The sequence below is a fragment of the Solanum tuberosum genome, unplaced genomic scaffold, assembly GCF_000226075.1.
Source record: "Solanum tuberosum cultivar DM 1-3 516 R44 unplaced genomic scaffold, SolTub_3.0 scf00619, whole genome shotgun sequence".
Classification (NCBI taxonomy): Eukaryota; Viridiplantae; Streptophyta; class Magnoliopsida; order Solanales; family Solanaceae; genus Solanum; species Solanum tuberosum.
This window is the reverse complement of record NW_006239533.1, coordinates 135036-155833: the sequence shown is the minus strand read 5'-3', so window position 1 is coordinate 155833 and position 20798 is coordinate 135036. Positions and strand designations below refer to the sequence as shown.

At 33.1% G+C, this 20798-nt stretch overlaps 2 protein-coding genes across 2 annotated transcripts; both read left to right on the top strand.

The window, feature by feature from the left end:
• Positions 1 to 3151: 3151 nt before the first annotated feature.
• LOC107058729 (uncharacterized) lies at positions 3152 to 3718 on the top strand. Its single transcript, XM_015304786.1, has one exon. The coding sequence runs from the start codon at positions 3152 to 3154 to the stop codon at positions 3716 to 3718; it is 567 nt and encodes a 188-aa protein (XP_015160272.1).
• Positions 3719 to 14784: 11066 nt separating this feature from the next.
• On the top strand, positions 14785 to 18276 carry LOC102598050 (ABC transporter G family member 11-like). The gene is made up of 9 exons (XM_006366173.2): positions 14785 to 15105; positions 15862 to 15941; positions 16028 to 16492; positions 16596 to 16682; positions 16761 to 16889; positions 16968 to 17162; positions 17239 to 17325; positions 17426 to 17684; positions 17780 to 18276. The coding sequence occupies exons 1-9, from the start codon at positions 14826 to 14828 to the stop codon at positions 18178 to 18180; spliced, it is 1983 nt and encodes a 660-aa protein (XP_006366235.1). The 5' UTR covers positions 14785 to 14825; the 3' UTR covers positions 18181 to 18276.
• The last annotated feature ends 2522 nt before the right edge of the window (positions 18277 to 20798 follow it).

Here is a 20798-nt window from a genome sequence, read left to right as displayed (position 1 = left end):
GATCAATCTACGGACCGTCAATGGACGCCGTGGTTCCACACTTGGTCAGATTTCCCTGATTTGTCCGTTATGCCTTGCCTGTTGATCTATGGTCATAACCTACGGACCGTGAATGGAATTACGGTCCGTAGATCACCTCCGTGAAGAGAATTCAGTTGTTTCCACACTTCCGCACCTGAATGTCTTTCCTGCAAAACATGATAAAAACACATCAAAACCAATATAAAAAGGCCTTAGACACACACAACTTGTAAGTGAAACGTATTAGAAATACCGTAAACTCGCGGTATATCTGTCATGTCATTTCATGAATCGAGTAAACAAAATGAGGCAAGTGATGATGAGTGCGAGGAATATAAAGAAGAAAATGAGGTACCCGAACATGTTGCTGGGGAGTTTCGACCATTTGAGAATCAACATAAGCCGAATTTAGAAGAAACCGAAACTGTGAATCTTGGAGATGAGGAGTGTGTCAAAGAAGTAAGAATCAGCGTCCATCTGACTGAAGCTCAAAGAAAAGACCTGCTCCGTTTGCTCAGAGAGTACATTGATGTGTTTTCCTGGTCTTACAAAGATATGCCAGGATTGAGTACGAATATGGTGTCCCACAAGTTGCCGATCAATCCAGATTTCAGTCCAGTAAAACAAAAGACTCGGAAGTTCAAGCCTGAGTTGAGTTTGAAGATCAAAGAAGAGATTACAAAATAGATCAAGTCTCAAGTATCGGAAGTGACGCAATATCCGACTTGGTTAGTCAATGTTGTTCCGGTTGCCAAGAAAGATGGAAAAATCAGAATTTGTGTTGACTACAGAGATTTCGACAAAGCTAGCCCAAAAAATAATTTTCCATTACTGAACATCCACATTATCATTGATAACTGTGCTAAGCATGAGATGCAGTCATTTGTGGATTGTTATACGGGTTACCACCAGATCCTGAAAGACGAAGAAGACGCAGAAAAAACAACTTTCATTACGCTTTGGGGTGTATATCATTATCTGGTGATGCCGTTTGGTCTCAAAAATGCCGGTTCTACTTACATGAGGGCTATGACGACCATCTTTCACGATATGATTTACAATGAGATCGAGGTGTATGTAGATGATGTCATAATCAAAGTCCCGCGAGAGTTTGAATCACTTGACTCACTTGAGAAAATTCTTTGATCGCTTGCGTTCGATACAATTTGAAGTTAAATTCTGCCAAAATGTGCTTTTGGAGTGCTAGCTGGCAAGTTGTTGGGATTTATAGTTAGCATGAGGGGCATTGAGTTTGACCCTTCCAAGATCAAGGCGATCCAAGAATTACCTCATCCGAAGACAAAGAAGGAGGTGATGAGTTTTCTAGGAAGGTTGAACTACATCAGCCGGTTCATAGCTCAATCCACCGTGGTGTGTGAGCCCATTTTTAAGTTATTGAAAAAACATGCCTCAACTAAGTGGATCGGAGAATGTCAAACTGCTTTTGATGTCATCAAGAACTATTTGTCCAATCCACCGGTGTTGGTCCCTCCACGAGAAGGGAGTCCATTATTGCTATATTTGTCGGCCTCGAATAACGCATTGGGATGCGTGCTTGGTCAACATGATGAGACTGGGTAGAAGGAGCAAGCCATTTATTACTTGAGCAAAAAGTTTACTCTATATGAGGCTCGTTACACTCTTTTGGAGAGAACATGTTGTGCTTTGACTTGGATCACTCAAAAGTTAAGACATTATTTGTCTACATATACCACATACCTTATTTTCAGGATGGACCCGTTGAAGTACATTTTCCAGAAAGCAATGCCGACTGGGAAGTTGGCTAAATGACAAATGTTTTTTAGTGAATTTGACATTGTGTATGTGACTCAGAAGGCGATAAAAGCACAGGCCTTGGCTGATCATCTTGCGGAGAATCCAGTTGATAAAGAGTATGAATCGCTCAAGACTTATTTTCTCGATGAGGAAGTTTCGTTTATTGGTGAAGATATTTCTGAGGCATACCCTGGTTGGAGAGTATTTTTTAATGGAGCGGCGAATCACCAAGGGAAAGGTATCGGAGCGGTCTTAGTATCAGAATACGGTCAACATTACCCTATGGTGGCTAAACTCCTATTTGATTGCACAAACAACATGGTTGAATATGAAGCTTGCATCCTAGGTCTGAGAATCACCATTGATATGAATGTTCACGAGTTGCTGGTTATTGGAGACTCAAATTTGCTGATTCATCAGGTTCAAGGTGAATGGGCTGTGAATAATCCAAAGATCACACTGTATGTTCAGTATATACATAAGTTGTGCAAAAGATTCCAAAAATCGAGTTCAGACACACTCCCAAAACACAAAATGAGTTAGCCGATGCTCTTGCCACCATCGCATCAATGATTAAACATTCATATACAAGTTATATTGATCCAGTGGATATAGAGGTAAAAGAGCAGCATGTCCATTGTTCACATGTTGAAGCGGAACCAGATGGTTTACCTTGGTATTTTGACATCAAGAAATATTTAGAGACTGGACTTATCCTGAGAATACAACGTTCAACCAGAAGAAGTCGATATGCCGTATGGCCCTCAATTTCTTTGCAAGCGGGGAAATCCATTACAGGAGAAACCCAGATTTAGGTGTTCTCAGATGCGTTGATGCTAATGAAGTTGCAAAACTTCTGGAACAAATACATGTCGGAGTTTGTGGTACTCACATAAATGGACTCACTTTGGCAAGGAAGATCCTTCGAGCCGGTTATTTTTGGATGACTATGGAACATGATTGTTGCAAGTTTGTGCAGAAGTATCACACGTGTCAAGTGCATGATGATTTGATTCGAGTGCCCCCTCACGAACTCAATGCTATGAGTTCACCTTGACCATTTGTAGCTTGGGGCATGGATGTCATTGGTCCAATAGAGCCAGCCGCCTCTAACGGACACAGATTCATTTTGGTCGCCATTGACTACTTCACCAAGTGGGTGGAAGCAACTTCATATAAGTCGGTGACCAAGAAAGTTGTAGCTGATTTTGTTCGCAATAATTTGATATGTAGGTTTGGAGTTCCAGAATCCATCATTACTGATAATGGAGCAAATCTCAACAGCCACTTGATGAGAGAGATATCTGAACAATTCAAGATTACTCACTGAAACTCAACCGCCTATCGTCCCCAAATGAATCGAGCTGTAGAAGCCGCCAACAAGAACATAAAGAAGATTTTGAGGAAAATGATTGACAATCACAGAGGTTGGCATGAGATGTTGCCACACGTTTTATTGGGTTACAGAACAACCATCAGAACGTCAGTTGGAGCTACCCCATATTTGTTAGTATATGGAAGAGAAGCAGTTATACCTGTCGAAGTCGAAATACCTTTACTGAGAATCATCCAAGAAGCTGAATTAAGTTATGATGAATGGGTTCGCAAACTGATTGACCAGCTAACATTGATTGATGAGAAGAGAATGGTTGTCGTTTGTCATGGTCAACTATATCGACAGAGAATGAATCGCGCTTTCCACAAGATAGTAAGAACCAGAATGTTTGAGGTTGGTCAGTTGGTTCTCAAACGAATTTTCCCTTACCAGGATGAATATAAAGGGAAATTTGCACCAAATTGGCAAGGACCCTACATGGTTCGCAAAGTGTTATCTGGAGGCGCCTTAGTCCTGTTGGAGATGGATGGCACCAAATGGCCGAAACCAATCAACTCAGATGTTGTCAAGAGATATTATGTGTGAAGCTTCAGTTTGTACTTCGGTTATTTCCTTGTAATCGCTCTATTTGCTTGTAATTGCTTTGTATAAAATCTATCCATATGTAATGAACTACGTCTGACCTGAATTCTCAAGAATGAGATACGTAGGCAGCCTATGTCGGCCTCGGTCACCCCTTTATCCCTTTTTAAATGTTTCCTTTTGTATTTGAACTGCGTTCGACCTGAATTCTCAAGAATGAGATACGTAGGCGGCCTATGTCGGCCTCGGTCGGTTTCTTTGTAAATTTCTTATTTTTGTTAATCCCAAAGGGGGAACTACGTTTGACCTGGTTTCTGCCTCAACGGGATACGTAGGCGCCACAAGGGCTCGGTCATATCTCCCGTAAGATTTCTATTTTGCCTTTACAATAGAAACTGGGACAGAATTTTTGGGAGGGACTCAAAAATTCTCAAGAAGAAGATCTCTCCAACAAAGTCAAGACTGAAGTTACTTTGAGATTTGTAACTGGGACAGAATTTTTGAGAGGATCTCAAAATTCCGTGATTTGCTCACCGATGGTTAAAGATAAGCCAAGACAGTTAATTGGGACAGAAATTTTGAGGATGACCTCAAAATTTCAACAAGGTTCATCGGAAGTTTAGAGTAACTTTCCAACATATAATCAGATGGACCTCAAGGCATCAACTCCAAAAGGCGTTCATTAAGCTTGACTTGACATGACACTTGACAGTGACTTTTTCCAAATACTACTTTTGAAAATCTATTTTCCTTAAAACTTTTCCTCCACGTTTCAATTATTTTTGCATAAAAATGTTTTGTCTTATCTATCAAGAAGCGGGAGATCGGAGAAATCAATCGGAGATAAAAAAACAAGGAGCAGGCAATCGAAGAGATCGACACAGATCAGTTCACTTTTAAACTAACAATTTTTCTATGGATACAAGTTTATAGGAAATATCTTATGTTTCTTATATCAAATATTTGGGAATATGAATAACATTATTTCATTCAAATTCCCAACAAGGCGAAGTTCGTAATGAACATTGCAACTATGTTCGAAGATGGAACAAACGAAAACCACAAAGAGAGCAATATTATTATCTTTCAGCAACTAAAGATTGCCTTTCTTATCAGATATGATGATATTACTCACCTTGAAGATTATTTATATTGTATTGTTGAATGAGATGATACCGCTACCCGGAGGGTCATTTATATTGTATTGTCAAATGAGATGATACCACTACTCCGAGGGTCATTTTTATTATAGTATCAATTGAGGTGATACCGCCACCCAGAAGATCACCTGTGTTGTCCGGTGAAGCATTATCTTCGTTCGGTACTAGGGATGGCATCATCAAAAAAAGTCATGCATCACGAAGAAGTCATGCATAGCAAGAGGAAATCGTGCACATCAAGAGAAATAAATCATGCATTGCAGATGACTCATGCATAGCAAGAGAAGAGTCATGCATTGCTAGAAGAGGAAATCGTGCACAGCAAGAGAAATAAATCATGCATCGCAGAGGAGTCATGCATAACAAGAGAAGATTTATGCATCGCGGGGAAAAAGATTCATGCATCGCGAGAAAAGAGATTCATGCATTGCAAGGGAAGACTCATGCATTGCAAGATAAGATTCATGCATCGCGGGAAAAAGATTCATGCATCGCGGGAAAGGAATTCATACATCGTAAGAGAAGGATTCATGCATAGCAAGAGAAGGAGTTATGCATCGCAAGAGAAAGATTTACCCATCACAAGAGAATCAACATCAACTGCACCATTTTCCTTTGCAAAGACGACATCAAGAGAACTATCAACATATTACATCAGCCTATTTTATTACTTTGACATCTAAAAAAGAGTACATTGAAGATTATATTGCAAATATGAGACACAAGCTTTATTTGCTTCACGCCAAACCCGATAGAGTTGAACGTCAAATGTTCGAGGAGAACAATTAAGTGTCAACACGGTAAAAGACACTGTCCCCCATTTGAATTGCATTTTTATGCTAATGAGTTTTATCTCAGTCCTTGTCAAGAGCATTCAAAAGGATGAATTCTCTAAAACAAACCACAGGTGCGGACGACATCAAGAAGGATGCAGCACAACGTGGAACTCTTTTTAGCAGCGAATTGGGACATAGTCCAAAGAGGAGTGTCAAACTCTTAGAACGCAAGCAGATGAGTGACTTCCACCACAATCAAACCACACCCCTATTAGAAGGCATGTGGGTTTGTCGGTTTCAGTTTCGCATCCGGAAATTTTGGTCTCTACCAAAGGCAGCTTTCCAATCTGAGTGACAATGCACCAAGAGATTTGGAAATTATGTCTGTGTAAGTTCTTAATTATGGGTGTGAAGCGCGCCACTCTCATGGTTAAGAGGTTGCAAGCCTCATTTTCATACTCGATTTATTTTGTCACTCTTCTTGAACCAAAGGTTATCTGGTATAATAAATTCCCTTTTCAACCGATCGAGTCGAACTACAAGCAGCCTGATTTCCTAGATTTAAGGATATGTAGGCAGAATCGATGTTGAAACTCAACTGTATTCCAACATTCGCTCTTAAATCTTATTCCCGAGCATTCTGGTGCCTTCATAATTCGGTATAGTGATGACTCTTGAATTCTTTCAAAATCGTGCGTTAAATCAAAATTATCGAACTACAAGTGGCCTGAATTCTCATATAGCTTGAGATATGTAGGAAACCCATTTTTTGGGGTTTGGTCATAACTCCTAAAGTCCGTACCAAATCCCTTTTCCAAAAGATGAAGATATGGTCGGTCAAAATTGGATTAGTCAATTTCATTTTCCTCGAATTCCTTGCATCAATCCAAGTAAAATGAGGGATAGTTGTTGACACCCAATTTTGACCCTCCCCAATAGGAATTAATTCACGAGCTTCTTAGTTTCCAAACGATTTAGAATATTTAGTTTTATAAAAATTCAAATACTTTACAAAGTCATCTTAAGTAATTTTGGTCGATTTTCATAATTTATAAATAATATATATTTCATATAATTTTATATATCTATAATTAGTATATTTTATAAATATTTGGAAATCATCTCGAAAAGATTTTATTTTAAATATTTTATTAAAAGTAGTCTAGTTATATAATAGTTTATATTTCTTAAACCATTTAGTTTATAATTAAGTTGATTATTTCATTTCGTTAAGATTAAGAGGCTCACTAATTAATTATTATTAATTCATCTTATTTTCTTTGTGGTCGAATTCACCGAGTATATTCGATTTGGCTAATGTATTAATTCTATTTGGCTATAATCGTAATCCAATATCCATGTTTGCAATTGCATAATTAGTCATCTCATATTTTAACACCTAATTATTGTTTGAGACCAAGCTTTGGGCAATATTTCTTATAATTTTCGGTCAATCCCAACAATCAGCCCTTTTGTTTTAAAGTGACCCTTTCTCACGTGAAGCCTATTTTCTCTTGAGTAAACCCATTCCAGGTAACTCCCAACAGCAATATCCCTAAACCCAGCCCACTCATAGTTCCCTTTTCCCATTCAATATCAGCAATTCCACTCCAATTCCAGCAATGCACCAGCCGATCCACTTCCTTTTCCAACAACATTCCCACCGACCCAATACATTATTTGAGCAGCCCACTAAATTATGACCCAACCCGGCCCATTCTTCTATTCTCAAAAAGAACCTAATAATCCTTTAACAGCAGCTCCCAGAATGTCCACAACGTTCACAGACAGAGCAGCGACTTAGGCGCGTACAGTACTCTGCAATTTTATTTTCTCTTTCCCGTCACTTTCAACTTGCAGCAGGCAGCAGAAACGCGTCCTACTCCTTTCCTCTTCCGAAATGAGGCATGTTTTTTAGAGAAAAGATGTTTCCCTAAATTGGTGAAAGAATTTATGGTGTTTGAATTTTGAATTGGTCCTTGTTGCTATCCGGATTTCAGCCTCTTCCCTCCCAAACTCGAAACCCTAATGATTCCCTTCTATATATACTTGCTTTTGTTCACTGCAATGGGGGATTTTTTGGGGGAGAGAAAAAATTAAGAGAAAGAGTGAGAAAGCAAAGAAATAACCGAAGTTTTTACGCCTTAGGAATTCGAATATAATTTTCTAGTCCCAAGTTCTTGAAGGGTCCTCGTTCGAAGTTAGCTAAAATATTTCGACTCGCCGTTTGAGTTTGAAGTTTTCAGATTCTCCTTTGGTGCAAAATCATTGCTCATTCCAAACTTGTAGCCGTCCCACTTCGATGTACCTCGAAAGGTAATACTCATTTTGCCTCAACATATTTCGCTCTTAATGCGTTACCTGTTTACGTGATAATGTTCGAGAATACTTTGACTCACCGCTTGTCGGAAATCAGTATGTGACTGGTTTGTTTGCTGCTGGATATTGATAAGAGTTGAGTTTCTTCGTCTGCTTTGTCTACTGCTTCATCTGTTGGTTTATATTGGTTTGTATTTTGACCTGGACATGTGCAGAGGTATTGGAATGTTGGGGTTTGATTATTGTTGCTCTTCTTATCTTAGTTTTTCTCTGACACTTCTTTGATCGGTTTCGAAATTCCTACTAATCTTAGGCTGTGTCTATTTGCTGTGAATCTGCGTTATGGCTCCGTGTCTGACATCATATTCTTTGTTCTTTCATCCCGAGTTGAAAGAATGAACCAAGATGTCAATATTTTGAGGTCGTGTGTTGTATTTATTAATGTTTGAATAGATTATCGCTTGAGAGTTGACATTTCTCGTTTTATTTGAGTAAATCTCTAGTCTTGTTAGAGGTGGGTTTAATTTTATTTGTCTTTTCCTCTTGGTTATGTTTCTTGCCTTATTTGTTTAAGTTGAGTAGATGGTTTTAATATTGGTTGGTTTTCCAAGCGGAATTCTCGAGTATGTATCTTTATTGCAAGCATGCCTTTGCTCTATCTAAGTGTAGGTTTGTTCCTAGCTAGATTCGCCTTCGTTTGAATGTTCTTTGTACACCATTTTGTTAAGATTAGAACATATTTTTTTTTTCCTAGCAGCATGTGAAACTTGCCTATCCTGTTTTACCCTTCTTTTTTCTTTTTTTTTCACATTGCCCTCTTTGGTACCTACATGCTGGCCGTGTCTATAGTTTCTTGAACCTTTATTTAGTAGTCATTATAAAAATGTTGCTTGTCATAGACTTTTGATGATTAAAGCTTTTTACTTGTCTTCGTTGATTTCTTTAAAGTCGGATCATATGATAACCGTGTGTACACCTCATTTACTTCCCCTTGCAAAATATGGCATAATCTTTCCTTTATCCATTTTTATCGTATCATATGCTAATCTCTTGTTATTTTATTGCATGTGAAATATGCCGAGTCCTTATGGACTTCTTTCTCGCATTTTCCTATTTGGCCATAAAGGCCCAATACCCTCGTTCATCGAGTCAACCGGTGAGAAATTGAATTACAGATTCCCGGAGTGTAAATAAGGGCTGGAAATCGAGTTTTCATGTTCTGAAAAATTGGAAAAGGAACCGATGTATTTGCTATATACGGTGATATACAGTCAAAGAACACGTGAAAATACAGGTGGAAAGTCAGAATTGCAGGTTGAAAAATGCGAAAATAGGGGCGTACAGGTCTAAAGATGAATATACATGAATAAATGTAGAGATTCGGGTTGAAAATCATTCTGTATACGCTGATATACTCTCAGTGTATATAATTTGCTCAAAGTTGGAAAATAGGCCCAAGGCCTTAAACAATTTTTTCAGCAGGCCTAGATGACAAAAATGGGCCCAAAAGTCTATGTGAAAGTCAGCAGAATAGAGGAAAGTTTAAATGGCCCAAAGCCCATTATTTGGACCATATTTAGACTTGGGACAGGTGGGCCAAAAGCCCAATTTAATTGGATTTGGGCCAAAGTCCAACTCTAATGATTTCCTTTCCCTCTCTTATATTTTATTGTATTTGACTAACACTTTGATTATCTTATGGTTCAATTTAATTAAATTCTCAAGGATTGTCATTTCATTTTATTTTCAAATTAAAGTATATATATTTTATTATTTAATTCTTATTTTACTATTGCCGACACTTAATTTATTCCCCTCTAGGAAAATCCCCCCCTTAGTCCTATTTCCCTTAAGACAATTATATAGTAACAATAATAAATAAAAATAGTGAATAAATAAAAAGTGAATTTCTTTTTTTTACTTAGTTAAAATTTTAAAATTAGTCAAAATCATTTTTAGTCAAATTGCCGATCAACCGCAAGTTAGCGGGCATTTCGAGGGCCTAACACTTTCTCGGAATGTACATTGAACTTCGAACCCTTTTATTTTCAATTGATTTTATCTGTTTAAATCTTTTGAAAATCTTAAGCCTTTTTCTTGGTTTTTACTAAAAAAATAAGTGACGACTTTGTTCTTTTGGAAATTCGATTTCTCTTAAATCATAAGTTTGATCGATTTTTCGAAACTTAGTCATTTTTCTTTTATTTATATTTTCGAGTAAAACATGGCCCATTAGAGACCACCTTGAGTCCAAAATGGCCCACGGCCTAAACGGACGATCATACTTATGTGTTTAAATTTGTAAGATGTATACGTCGTTGGGAAAACCATAAAAATTACATAAGTGAAGGTCTTTTATTTAATAATTATCACTTTTAAGTATACTTTTAATTTATTACCATTTTTGTCAACTTTTAGCAATACTTACTTAAACAATCTTGTTCCTTTAAACTTAGCAAAAAGTGCTGTCATTCGCAACTTTTAGCACTACTACCATTCGGCCAAATTGTTATATATGGTTAAAAGAATAATGTTGACAAATGTCGTAAATATTTTTTATAAAGTGTACACGTAAGTGATTTTCCCATTGATGCTCTTTCCGTTATATTTTCTTTTTGAAAAGTATTTGATGGATTTATGTGCTTTTGGAATTCTGAAATTGTTGAGAAGAATAAAAGAACAAATTAATTTTATACCTTCTTTGTTTTTCATATTAATAGTCTACTTTTTCTTTTACAAACTTCTTAAGAAATCATAAATAAAAATAATAATTTTACTAATTTACACCTAATTATTATTTTTAACTTTATAAATTTTATTTACACTTTCAAAAAGAAATAATTGTTATAATAAAATAGAAAAATTGTAATTAATTATATCTTTATAAATTAACAAATAATTTTATCTAACTATTTTTTAGTAATATAAATAATTAATTTCGAGATGAAAAAATAATATTAAAATGTTAGAAATAGAATGAATTAGGTAAAAAAAAATTGGATTTCATATTTTCCATGAATAAAATTATTAAAGTATGGAAGTAGAACATTTGGAACAATGATTGGAAAAGAAAAACCAAAGAAAAAGAAGTAAAAAAAATAAGAAAAAGAAAAAAATCATTGAAAAGAAGAGAGAGAAATAGGAATTTGAGCCATTTTCTGAAATGGGCCACCTCATATTTGTGCCTTTTACATGATAAAAATTTTCAACATGTTCATATTACTACGTTACCTCCATTGTTGAATTTTCTTACTTTGGGAGAAGAAGAAATTAGATTCATTGAGCACTAAAAGAATATGCCTAAAATTTAGGGGGACCTTTTTCCCACTTGGCACAATAACTTAGAAACTAATTATTGCTTCTAATAACATGATTAAATCAGAAATTAATATACATTTACTAATCACTAGTATAATTATTCTTCTCCACTATGTATATAATTCTCATAGTTGAATATTCTAACATTATTACTTTTTATTTTCAACATGATAATATATACTGTATTGTTTATTTTAGAAGGACCACAAGCTATTGCACTGCAAGAGGCATGCTTATAAAGTTTAGTCAACTAAACATTATACCAAGCGAAGTTGCTTGGTGATGTGTCGATTAATTAATTTGAATTTGCGTCAGAAAACGAAATTTCGTTTTAGGGGATAAAGCGTTTCTCAGAAAACCAATTAAAAGAGTAAAACAAATTAGTCTTAACAAAAAATCTCTTTTTTACTATTGTACACCCTTAAAGTCAAGTTCACAAATAGGGTGTACTTGGTAGGGAGGAAAACGTTTTATTTTAGGAAAATAAGCTTTTTAAAAATAAGCAAAACGAGTTTTCGAAAGTAGGGAAAACAAGTTTCATAAGTAACTTTCAAGTTCATTGTACACCAAAAATAATTTTTAGTGACAATTAATTAGCGTTAAATTTTACTGCCGCTAAATATGTTTTCTTAGTGACAATTATCACTCTTTGTAAATGTCCCTAAATTCTATAGCGACATTGGATCTAATCAAAATTAACTAATGCAGGTAAAATACTTTAGCATTCTTTGTTATAATCTTCATATTTATTGCCGCTAAAAACTATTTTTTGTTGTAGTGATGTCACCCACCATCCCAACGTCCCCAACTCCCATCTCTTGACTATTCCACCCCCTCTACCCCCGACCCCTCCCTCCCACCCCATCTCACCCTCATAATGTTTTACTAGCTTACATATAAATATTTTTAAAATATCATTTTTTTACTTACTTATCAAATACGATTCGAAAATAAGTAACATTTTTACTTATTTTCCAAAAAAATATTTTTATAAAAAACATGTTTTTTTCGTTCCAAACATTAATCTTATAGTAATCATTTTAACACTGCAAGAATGAAAATATCATTCAAAAGAAAAAGAAGGTGCAAATTATACACAATCATCAGCCCACAAGAGAAGAACAAAAAAATTCACTGTACCTTTATTAGCTTGAAATGTGCACGCTCCTTTGATGACTTAAAGTTTTAAATTAGACGATCTGATCGTTTCAATATGATATTAGAGCAAATATAAGTCATTAATTTGAGTCTTATCATGATTTATATTCAAAAAGAATTTTTATATGTATTTAATCGATAAAAAAGAATGAAATATGCACGTGAGAAAACGTATTGAAGACAAAGTCAAAATAAATAAAAATATGTTTTCTTTGACCGCTTATAACTAAGTCTGCAGAGATAAATGTCATCTTTCACCGTACAACATATATATTGACAAATATAATACAAGTTACATGAGATGAAAGAAATACAAGAATTCATCATAAACTAACTAATTTTACTTTAATTATTAACCTTCCTAATTTATTCAGTCTTGGAAAGTACTACATTGGGACAAGATTCGTGTCATAGTCTAAACTCATGACACATATTGTATATTATAACTCACCAGATTTCACTGATTTATATGCTAGGCTACACTATGGTCGAATCTAGAAGTACACGTATCATGTAAACTTATGTTATGATATTATAAAACTCTTTATTTCATTTTCATTCCAATATATTAATAACATTCGCCTAAAAAAATATGTACACCCATTCTTTAAAAATGCTATAATTGCCAACGTAAAAGCTAATTTGTCAGTCATTCTCTATGTCCCGCCCTCTATCACAAGCGTCACATTAGGAGTTAGTGTTACAACCGCCCAACTATATTGTACGTGCCTTAATAAATAATAACGGCCAAAATACTGCTAATAAATGAGTTCATCAAAATTTGGAGGCTATAACAAAGAGAAGCTACGCCAAACTGCTTTGGTCCCCAAGATATATGATGTAAGTAGTAATTTTAATTCAATTGTTCGATTGTATGTTTTATTTCTAATATAAATAAATAAAATTATAATAAATAAGATAAGGTTAAACTTTTAACATTTGAACATGATTTGGTTAATATCTTAATATATATATATATATTAAAAAAAGGTATTTAGAATTTAATCCAGCTGTTGAATCCGCGTATCTAGCCGTGGCTGACTTCCATTACAATGTATGGGGAAAAATTTAAAGACAAAAAGTGAAAAATTAAAATAACACAAAAAATAAATATGAAATAGGTAGTCCCACTACAGAGAGTAAAGTATTTTTTCGAAGTTGAGACATCTTATAACAAGATCTCTATTTTTAATCATCTTACTATTTCTCTTGACAGGCACAAAATTTTAATAGCTTAATGAAAATCCTACATATATGATCCAAGTTTTATTAATCGAATTCATATTCTTTACATTTTTTTTTAGATAAGTCATAAGAATAAGAAATGTGACTCATCGTCACATGAGACATACACAACATATCGTGCAAGACTTATTTTATTGTCTAGGGTGTAATTTTGCACTTCATTTAGATGGATTTGAACGATTCATGCGATTATATATTTTTATAATTGACAATTGTATCCTCCTAAATTAAATATAAAAATAATATTTTTTTTAAATGTGAATTTCAATGGATGTTACTGTCGGCCATATATATAAGATTTCCGATGGAATTTCAGAAATTACATTTACTTAATTAGTAGTAAAATAATTTGTTTGAAATCTAGTACATTAGATATATTATAATTTCTGTATGCGTTTAAAATTCTGAATCCGTCATGCATTGCTTCTCATTAATGCTATTGAAAGGTTTAAACTAATAAAACATGCATTAATTCCAAAAAAAAAAAAAAAACTAAATGAAGATGTTAAACGCAATTCTCTTTTTATACACAATTAAGAAGATGAATTCTTTGATCAACCTAATTAATTACTACTAAAGAGGAAATAGTAAACAAAGACCAAAAACTATAATCCAAAATTGTCTCATTTAATTGAATATAATATACACATTTGTTCCTAAGCTTAATTACTTGCTTTGTTGAAAGTCAATTTAGTTTATTTTATTTGTTAAGTACTAAAGTATTTTATACAACTAGCTAAGATGACTACTCTAATTAAATTTCCCAACACCTTCCTTATTGTCACTATAAATATATACCCTCTTTCCCTTCTCTTCCATGCATTAATTCTCCTTTTCTTTTATCTTTCTCTCTTATATTTCGAATTCTGATTAACTAGCACAAAATCACATACAGATTAATCGAGTATCAGATGGAGTCACAATCTAATTATGTTCCGAGATGGACACCTAGTCCCATTCGATCTCCTCATCGACGTAACGAATCGGAGACAAATGAAAGTGTTAGCTCTGAAGAAGACATTTCTTTTAGCCACATTAATAATCCAACCAAAAATTTCCCATTTACACCAAATATTGGTTCAATTGAAGGCACCATCTCTAAGGGTTGATTCTGAAATAAAAAGGTCAATAGAGATGGAAAATTATTATGAGGCACCTAAACAAATTAGTGTTACTAATCCTATGATTAGTAATACTAATTTTGGTTATGATGCTGATGTTGCTTTGAGTGGAAAGTTGATTAATGAAGGAATTTATTTAACATGGAAAGATTTATGGGTAACTGTGCCTGATAAAAAAAGTGGGAGAAGAGCTATTTTGCAAGGGCTTACTGGCTATGTACAACCTGGTGAAGTTTTGGCAATTATGGGTCCTTCTGGTTGTGGCAAATCAACACTTCTTGATACTCTAGCAGGTATTTTTTTTCGATTTAATCATCTGATATTCGAAATTTACTGACTCATGAATCTAAATTTACTAGGGGGTTAAAAACTTCTCCTATCTTGAAGCTCGAATTGATATTCTAGTTAGAAGTAAAAAAACATGATTTCCTATGTTGATTATTTTGATGCTATAGGAATTGGTCAATCTAGTCCATAGAATAATCGTAGAAAGAAGATTGTTGAATTTATTGATGATGAATGTTTTTTTCTAATTTTAATTTATTTATCTTACTTTTTTATTTAAGTTTTTTTTATATAAATGTTTAAAAGTGTAATAATAGGTTAAAATTAGGATATTTTGCTTAAAATTATTGTTTTATATAAATGGTTTATTTATGAACTACTCCACATACTATATAAAGGATAATTAAGGGTCCACATATTTTGACTTCAAACATCAACTGCTTGAGAATCTTCCATTAATTGTTGTTTGGTATAAAAGAATGTTTTAAGTCCACTAGAAAGAGACCTTTTTTTCACATTTGGTATTTGGTTCCATTTTGGGTTTCTAATTAATCAGAATTCACATTACGTATAATAAAAAGAAAAACGTTTTGTGACAAAATTTCTTACTTTGTTTTCTTAGAATCAAAATTTTAATTAAAAAAAATGGATACTATTTATCTCATCAGCATAGTAGAAATAGGCCCCACTAAACAATATTGAAGTTTTAATTTTGTTAATAAAAATAAAAATTTGTTAATGTGATGGACATAATATAATTGCAGGGAGATTGGATTCGAACACAAGACAAACAGGAGAAATCCTCATCAATGGTCGTAGACAATCACTTTCTTTTGGCACTTCGGTACGATAATTAATATCTCACCTTCTTTTTTTTCGAGTTTAACTTTTATACACAGTCAACATGACTTCTTCTTTTTTTCCTAAAAGGCATACGTGACGCAAGATGACATATTGATGACAACCCTAACAGTAAAAGAAGCAATTTACTATTCAGCCCAACTCCAATTACCGGATTCGATGTCGAGATCAGAGAAGAGAGAACGGGCTGAACAAACAATAAGAGAAATGGGTTTACAAGATGCAATGAATACAAGAATTGGTGGATGGAGTGTTAAAGGGCTAAGTGGTGGACAAAAAAGAAGAGTTAGTATTTGTATTGAAATATTAAAAAGGCCCAAACTATTATTTCTTGATGAACCAACAAGTGGGCTTGATAGTGCTGCTTCTTATCATGTTATGAATAAAATTGTTCAATTGGCTAAACAAGATGGAAGAACTATTGTTGCTTCTATTCATCAACCAAGTAGTGAAGTTTTTCAACTTTTTCACAATCTTTGCCTTTTGTCCTCTGGAAGAATTGTCTACTTTGGTAACATTTCAAATGCTAATGAGGTACGTACATATTATAATGTTAGTACTACTAGTGTCGAAAAAGCGGATTGGGTTAAATATATCAACAAAAGACTAATCAAACTTTTTTTTTTTGGTTTTGTAGTATTTTGCTTTGAATGGGTTCCCATGTCCAACTATGAGGAATCCATCTGATCATTACCTAAGGACAATCAACAAGGACTTTGATGTTGTAAGTAAAAAAAATATTTTCTTAGTCATTATTAATTAAAATCAAATTATTAATGTCTATTTGATTTTAATTAATTAGGATATTGAAAAAGGAGTTGGTGGTGGAAAAGCTACTGCTACAGAAGCAATTGATATTCTTGTGAAGTCATACAAGACTTCACAGGGTTGTCAACAAGTTCAACGTAAAGTTTCAGAAATTTGTCAACAGGTTTGTATAATATTAATTATTTTTTGAAAAAAATATTAATTTGTGATCTAATGAATATTTAATTTAATTTGTGTATAGAGTGGAGGAGAAGAGGCAAATAAAGGGAGTCAAGCAGGTTTTGTTACTCAGTGTATGGTTCTCACAAGGAGGTCTTTCGTAAACATGTATCGTGATCTTGGTTATTACTGGCTACGTTTTGCAATATATATTGCTTTGTGTTTGTGTGTTGGCACTATTTTTCATAACATTGGACATGACTATGGCTCCATTCAGGTAAATATTGTTATTCATCGTTAAATAAAATTAGCGATGAATTTTTGTTAATCCTGTTTTTTTTTACGTTTTTCAGGCTAGAGGTTCAATGTTGATGTTTGTTGCTGCCTTTTTGACTTTTATGGCTATTGGTGGATTCCCTTCTTTTGTTGAAGATATGAAAGTATATATATGACACTTATTAACTATCTCTATATAATTATTAATAATTTGTCCATTTATACACTGATACTTATATATTATGTCTTTTTTTTTTTGTCTAGATTTTCACTCGAGAAAGATTAAATGGACACTATGGTGTGGCTGCATATGTGGTGGGAAATACATTTTCTTCCATTCCTTACCTTATATTAATCTCAGTAATACCTGGTGCTATCGCTTATTACCTCGTTGGATTACAAAAGGGGTTCGATCACTTCGTCCATTTTTCACTAGTACTTTTCGTGACCATGATGTTAGTCGAGAGTCTCATGATGATTGTAGCAAGCATTGTCCCCGACTTCCTCATGGGAATCATAACAGGTAAGGATGTCACATGAATAAGTTAAGCTAAATTTCAATACGGGGGAGGGGATATTTAATTTTCATGTACTAATTTTGTGATCGTTTGATAATAGGAGCGGGAATTCAAGGTGTTATGATGCTTAATGGAGGATTTTTCAGATTGCCTAATGATCTTCCTAAGCCATTTTGGAAGTACCCAATGTATTACATTGCATTTCACAAATATGTAAATCAAGGATTTTACAAGAATGAATTCTTGGGATTAAATTTCCCTAATGAACAAATTAGAGGGCCAGCCATAATTAGTGGTGAAGAAATATTGAGAAATGTATGGCAAGTACAAATGGGATATTCAAAATGGGTTGATGTTGCTATATTATTTGGAATGGTAATACTCTATAGGTTCATGTTTTTGGGAATGATTAAAACTGTGGAGAAAGTTAAACCTATTATTAGAGCATTTATGGCTCGTTCTTCTAAAAATTCAACTCATGCTGAAGATCTAGACTCTTGAATGTAAAATGTGTACCAAAGTTTATTATTAATTGTTGTATTCAAGACCAACGTCTGGTTGGTCATTTAATTAAAAGTTGGAATAATTTGTTTTTTTCGCTAATTGTATGGTTGATTGAAATTGTGTAAACTATATATAATGTTTATTTAACAATTATTATGGTTGATTAATTTGAGGTTTGTTGTCACATCTCAAGTGTTACTTAGTTTGAACTTTCTCAGTATCAAATTATCTCTCATATTTTTTATTTTTTAAACAATTTTTTTAAGAAAATGCTAATTAATAGGGTTTTTTTTTCTTCCTATTCTATCCTTATTTATGTCTTAAGATATATTATGTTTTTTTCATCAAATATTTATTTTATTTTATTAAGGTGTTTGTAGATTTTAAGAACAATTACTATTAAGAATAAAATAAAATAAAAATATTTTGAACATTTAAAATAACAAATAATTTTTTTAAGGAAAAAACAAAAGTTACGACAAATATTTTGAGACGGAAAGAGTTTGTATTTACCAAGTAGCAACGTACCACGACGTTGTTTTTCAACATAAATAAGTTGACTTACTATTTTCATGTTGAAATATACTCTCTTTTTCCCTAATTACTTGTCCACTTTTCCTTTTATAGTTGTCCCTAATTACTTGTCCATTTTGACAAATCAAGAAAGGACAATTTTTTTTACCTATTATATCCTCAATTAAATGACTAATTACTTTGAAAAATGTAGAACTTTTCATCCACTTCATAATTAATAGGGATAAAATGGTAAACTCACTATGTCATTAATTGTTTTCTTAATAAGTGTGTCAATTCAAAAGTGGACAAGTAATTAGGGACAGAGGGAGTAGTACTTATATAAATTCTCAAACTTCCACGCTCGTCAACATTTTCCAGGTTTAAGTGCTACTTTCTCAGTCTCAAATTATCTGTCGCGTTTTTTGTACATGCTCCTTAAAAAAATATTAATTAATTTAATTAATAGAGCTTTTAATATTAATAATTTTACCCTCATTTATATATCTTACAATATAATCTCTTTTCATTAAATATTTATTCAATTGAGATGTTTATACTTATCAAAAACAAGAATTACTAAAGATAATGAAAATAATATCTTGAACTTTTAAAATGACAAATAATTTGAAATAGAAAAATCACTACAAATAAGTATAGTTGTCCATTATACTAAAAATAGTTGTCCAACCATACTTGTTCAATTTAGAAAATCAAGAAATAATTTATTTTGTGTTTATTTTACCCTTGCTATTAAATACTACGATTTATCATCTAACACATTTCTCAAAATTTTAAATTTAATAAAATCAAAGGATAATATAATAGTATTACCCCTATTATTTATTGTATCTTAAGGGGTGTGTCAAGTCAATAGTGAACAATTATTGTTGGACAGAGAGAGTAATTACTCCCTCCGTCCAACAATAGTTGTCCACTATACTATTTTGAAATGTCCAACAATACTTGTCGACTTTATGAAATCAATGGATAATTTTACACTTAATTCCTAATTTATCCTTATCATTAATTATGGTTATTTCTCTATTACATTTTTCAAGACATTATATTTGTGATATAGTTAAATTACCTTTCTATTTATAATTTCTTAAGAAATGTGCAAAGTCAATAATAAACAATTATCGTTCGACTGCGGAGTATCAAGTTGCAACGTTGTGGATATTGTCCTTATCATTCATTGACCAAGAGTTTATCTCTTAAATTCCATTAATGTGGACGCCTTAAGAGTACATTTTCTTGGTGAATTATCTGACCAAGTATACACTAGTGTCCATATTTTTCAACATTGGTCACTAGGTACTATGATGACCATTTATATTTTTTCCATTTTTTTTTGGAATAAAGTGAAGTAGATGGGAATTGAATAATAAGTTGACTTGAGACTATTTTCATGTTGAAAAATATATAAAATGTGTTGGAATAACTTGGTCGTCTTTGTTTTGATGAGAGAATAAAACCATCAAATGTTGTTAGCGATAGATATTTTTTTATTTTTAATTAGAGTTTTTTAATCGAGCTCTAGGTATGAAATCATTTTTTATAGAGAGTACTTTATTTGATCTCTCAAATGGGACCTTTCAGCGGGAATCTAAATTAGTCAGACCCAAAAACAAACACAGAATACTGAATGAGAAATTTAAAATAAAAAATGAAACATCGAAAATATTTAGTTTTGGTTTAGAGTACTACAACAACATATTTAATATAATCTCACAAAGGGGGAATGAAGAAGATAAAGTGTACGCAAATCTTACTCTTACCTCGACGCCTGAAGGTAGCTATGAACTGTTGGTTGAACTATTGGTTTGGGGAGGAAAAAGTGTGTGCAGACCTTACACTACAACAAATAAAGGATTTCAGCAATAATAAATATGGACATTTATAAATAACATTCTATATAAATATTCACTAGAAGTTTTAACGATTTTGAATGTAATAACATTAACTCAATCACCACTAAATATTTTTACGATAATATATTAAAAGAAAAAATTATTATCACTTTTTTTATATAGTGACAAACTATTGTCCACATTTTTCAACAATATTGATCACTACAATACGTACTATATATATGATGA